General features: G+C 43.3%; 1 protein-coding gene across 1 annotated transcript; it reads left to right on the top strand.

Moving 5' to 3' along the window:
* Positions 1-2,192: 2,192 nt before the first annotated feature.
* Positions 2,193-4,206, top strand: CCL7 (C-C motif chemokine ligand 7). Its single transcript, XM_002748371.8, has 3 exons — positions 2,193-2,339; positions 3,114-3,228; positions 3,661-4,206. Exons 1-3 carry the CDS (start codon positions 2,234-2,236, stop codon positions 3,764-3,766), a joined length of 327 nt encoding a protein of 108 aa, XP_002748417.1. The 5' UTR covers positions 2,193-2,233; the 3' UTR covers positions 3,767-4,206.
* The last annotated feature ends 629 nt before the right edge of the window (positions 4,207-4,835 follow it).

Genomic DNA, 4,835 nt, shown 5'->3' with positions numbered 1-4,835 from the left:
AATTACGGGTTGCCCACAGAGAATGTCCTCACTGGGCTGAATTTCCAAAATCCTGCTGAGGCCCAGAATAGTTCTCATCTCAAGTTCTTGCAAGACTTCCAGGACTTTGCCAGTCCCTTGTTTCTAAGATATTCATCTCCTTTCCTTGCATCCAATGTGGTATTTCCTGAAAGTCAACCCCCTTTCAATGCCTCAGTTTTGCAAATACAAGAAAGATTTAGGAACAACTTGTTCAGGAGGCTATCAGTATCCATTTGAGTCTCTCCCTAGTATCTCTTCATCCAGTACCCATCCTTATTTCCTAATAGCAGTGACAGATTCTAATGCTTACTGAGCACTAACTGCATTCTGATTATTTTCATTTCACTTTTCATTTATTAACTCATTCTTCACCAAAAAAAGAAGTTACTTTTATTATCTCTACTGTTATAGATGTGGAAACTGAACAACAGACCGAATATGTAGCTTGCCCATGGTTATGCAGGAAAACTGGGTAGTGATCCAGGCAACCATTTCTTAATTATGTCTTTCAACTGCCTCTCCTGGAATTGAGCAGCAAATGCCTTTCTCTGCCTCCTATTTCCCAAGACATGTTGGTCCTTCTTTAGATAACATAGAACAACATGGCTCAAAGGAAACCTCAGCCTATCAAATTCATACCTGGCAAATGTATAGCATGGATGGGACCATTTTCTAAATCTGTGCTCATGGCAAACATTGCATGCCAGTCACAGCACCATGAACTCAAAGCAAGGCCCCACAGTGCTCTCCAAGACCTCTCTCTGGGCTGCCCTCACTAGTCAAAATGGTTGATACCTGAGTAGCACCCTATAAAGTCTATTGTCTATGGTGCACATAACAAAACAGAATAGTGGTTACTCTTTACACTGATATTAAGGGCAATTAGCTGGTGATTTTGTAATGTGTGTGTGAAATGAGGAGCTAGATTAGTGGTTTTCAAAATTAATTTTTGTATTCCTGAGATACGTGTGTGGGAAGGAGGACAAGAAGTCTCTTGTCTCTGATTCAAACTGAAGGTCTCTGATTTTGTCCATAAATTTGCTTTCCTTATATTCTTTTACTTGGAAAAATATTGTCATAGCTAGTCAGATATTTTAGAAAGGCAGCATTCTAAGATCTTTATATGCTATACAGTTCTGATAGCCTATAAAACAAATAGTGGTTTTAAAAAATATTCTCAAATTATTTTACACTCCTCCCATTAAGAGGTATGACTGTTTCCTATCCTTGCACCTGGGACCCTTAAGCCATCATGCAAACTATCCAGCCATGTGGAAGAACCACTGGAAAGATCCCATGCACACACACGCACATGCACACACACCCCCAAACACACACACACACACACACACACACAGAGAGAGAGAGAGAGAGAGAGAGAGAGAGAGAGAGAGAGAGAGAGAGAGAGAGAGGGAGAGAGAGAGAGAGAGAGAGAGAGAAAGAGAGAGAAAGCCTGATAAATTCCATCTGGTCCAACTGCCGGCTGTTGAAGTCTTCCCAGCCCAGACCCCAGACATTGAGTGAAGGCCTTGTGACATATTCATGAGCAAAAAAAATAAAAGATTGTTATTGTTTTAAGTCACTGTTTTCAGGCAGGTTGTTATGCAGCAATAGATTACTAGAACAGACACTACAATTTTAGGTACTATTCTAAGAGTACTGAATTCTATTTTTCTGCTAATATTCTATTTTACTTTTCTCTAGGTTTTAGAAGGCCACCAGGATTTAAGACAGGGAAAAATCTTTGAGTCTATCATAGAGTCGAGCCCAAGTTTGAGTGTCTCTTTTTGGACTCGTGTGCTGGGGATGCCGCTCCAATAGGAAAAGGGGAATATCCCTTGTCTATCTTTGACTTTAGTATCCCTGATTCCTTCCTTTTTCTATAGAATGTGTCTCGTCTCAAAGAAACTGGTCTCTTAGTAATAGCCATAGATCACCTACTGTAGTTTGCCTGGATGTAGACCCTACCTCACCTACCACTCCTCGTCTTAGCTGAAAAATAGGCTACCCTGGATTAACACTTTCCTTTCTCATTTCCTATTCTCCTCCCCACTGTGCACTGTGGCTCAGAAGATTTATTACGTCATCCTATGATTCATTCAGAATGACAAAACCCTCTCGCTCCACCCCCTTCTTGCTTCCTATAAAAGGCAGAGACAGAGCTTCCAGAGGAGCGAAGAGGTTGAGACCAACCCAGAAACCTCCAATTCTCATGCTGAAACCAATGCCCTCACCCTCCAGCATGAAAGTCTCTGGAGCACTTCTGTGTCTGCTGCTCACAGCAGCTGCCTTCATCCACCAGGGGCTTGCTCAGCCAGGTAAGGTCCCTTTTTCCTTCCCCTTGAAGCACATTGCCCCCTCTCTGGATTATCATGGACCAATCAAGAAGACATGCTACCCACAGTCTCACTTTAACAGCTACTTTTCCAAGATAAGGTAACTCAGAAAAGGACAAGGGGTGAGCCCAACCATAGGCCTTTGCTCCTGGGAACTAGAATTCCAGCTGTGAACCCTGAACCACCTCCTTCCTGGAATGCAGCTCTGGGAACACTCTCAGTGTAGCTACCACCCCAGCTGCTTCCAGCAGAGTTTGGGGATTAGGGTGATCAAAGACAGGGGACTTCTAGGGATGGGTGTGCAGGCTGTTTCCAGTACAGCGGAAACTCGGAATCTGGTCTGTGCTTCATTCAGCTCAGATTCCAGAGACAGCAGCTCTGCAGAGGTGGTAGGTATTAGGGAAACTCACGACCAAGTATAGAATGTTCAAAGCCTACAAAGGGATCCATAGTTGGGGTACTCTTGCTCTAAGGGATTGGATTATTATATTAGCCCCTCCTAGCAATGCCCAGAGTAGTCATCAATTCCCCTTTCCCCTGTCAACTGGTGATGGTGCATCCCTATTTCATAGTTCATAAAAGTGGCAGGGAGTTTATGAAGTGCCTCAAAGGGCAGAGACATTGGACTTGGAATGGACAGCTTTTCCCTCCACCTCTTCCTTTCTCTCTGACTCCTTCTAACCATTCCCTATTTTACAAACAGAAAGACCCAGGACACACCCTCAACAGCCTTTTCTTGTTGTTGTTTCATTGCAGATGGGATTAACACTTTTACCTGCTGCTACAGATATATCAATAAGAAAATCCCTAAGCAGAGGCTAGAGAGCTACAGAAGAATCACCACCAGCCACTGTCCCCAGGAAGCTGTAATGTGTGTGGATGATGACCACCTGCCCCTCCCACCTCAGTCCTAGGTTCTTCCCTGGGCAGAAAATAGAACTAGTATCAGAATGAGTTGGAGTCAAATACTGTGATGCATACACCATCTCTAACCCGATCCCAGACATTTTCCAGTGGAAAACAATTCACGAAAAGAATGTGACTTCTCATTCTCAGCTCCCTTTCCAACTATCACTTTAGATCTCAGTTCCTTCATTCTGAAACCAAGAGGTATTCACTTGGGTTAGCAAAAAGAGCTACTTCTCTGAGGTCCCTTCCTTTATCTTATTTTCTTTCTCCTCCACCCCTGAGGCAGCCCCATCAGCTAGGCTGACCGGCTAGACAGGTTTACCATAGAGTTGGTCATACTCCCAGGTTGAACCCTCAAGGTATTCCATCTAATTGTCTCCTTTCTCCTCCATAGCTTCAAGACAAAACTGGCCAAGGAGATCTGTGCTGACCCCACACAGATGTGGGTCCTGGACTTTATGAAGGACCTGGACAAGAAAACCCAAACTCCAAAGCTTTGAACACTCATGACTGAACTGAAACCAAGCCATGACATGAGAAACAAATAAGTTATATACTTGTCCTTTCTGAGAGTGGTTCAGAGGTTATTTTATTCTAATTCTAAGGAATATGAGTCTTATGTAATAATGTGAATCATGGTTTTTCTCAAGTAGTTTTTTAAGGTTACTAATATTTTAATTTAATCTTCCATGGACTTTGGTAGGTTTTGAATGTAAAGCCTTGGGTACGTATGTCATCTCAGTCCTGTAAAAACTGTGAGATTCTCCTCCCTTCTCTACCTCATGGTGGTATTTTCTAAGTCCTTGCAAGAATCAGTGAAAAGATTTGTTTTAATTGTTAAGATACCATGTCCCTATGGAAGCATAATGTTATTATGGAATTACATATTTGCATATGTATGACTCCAAAATTTTCACATAAAATGTATTTTTGCATAACAGCTGATATGCACATTTTTTTAAAGGATAAAGTAATAAAGCTGGTGGGGGTAACAAGGTGACAAGGTGAAGGGTGTGATTGCAGTGGTTGGGCTCACATTGTGGAGACATGAGCACATAATGGACTCTGGGCTTTTCCCCAGCCCAGGCTCACCTGCATGTTAGGGAGATGCAGCCGCAGGCTGTGGCCAGGTGAACTCACCAACTGGCTCCAGATCCAACATCTGCATCAGCCACTTGTTCAAATACCTTTTCTCCCTCTCCCTTCCAGACTCATTCTTTTTCTTACCATCTCATGCTCTGCCCAGAGTCCTCTCTCCACTTCTATATCAGCATCAGCCTTGTGACTGGCTGGTTTTCCCCCTTCTCATCAATTCCCTAGTCTAGTATAATACCTAAGAATATGTCCTTCTCCATCCTGCTTTGTTCCCTTGCTGGTGAGGAGTCATGAACTCCTGGTGGGGGAGAGACGTTTTTGGTTTTTGATGGCTTCATTCTTCTTGAGCTGGTTTCTCTCCATCTCTTGGATTTATATGGTTTTGATCTCAGGTAGCTGCTTGGGGAGGCAGCCTTTCCTTTGTCTGCCTGCGGAGGCACTGTTGGGCTGCTACAGATTCCGTGGAGCTGCTGC

This window comes from Callithrix jacchus, chromosome 5 (genome assembly GCF_049354715.1).
Source record: "Callithrix jacchus isolate 240 chromosome 5, calJac240_pri, whole genome shotgun sequence".
In the NCBI taxonomy this organism is placed as follows: domain Eukaryota; kingdom Metazoa; phylum Chordata; class Mammalia; order Primates; family Cebidae; genus Callithrix; species Callithrix jacchus.
Note: the sequence above shows the minus strand (reverse complement) of the source record. Positions and strands in the feature narration are given on the sequence as shown.

Bases quoted from the DNA above. Each gene is read 5' to 3' on its own strand.
- CCL7 (XM_002748371.8), top strand. From the start codon at position 2,234: ATGCTGAAACCAATGCCCTCACCCTCCAGCATGAAAGTCTCTGGAGCA. The intron at 2,340-3,113 runs GTAAGGTCCCTT...GTTTCATTGCAG, and splicing joins CCAGGGGCTTGCTCAGCCAG to ATGGGATTAACACTTTTACC. The intron at 3,229-3,660 runs GTGTGTGGATGA...TCTCCTCCATAG, and splicing joins TGTCCCCAGGAAGCTGTAAT to CTTCAAGACAAAACTGGCCA.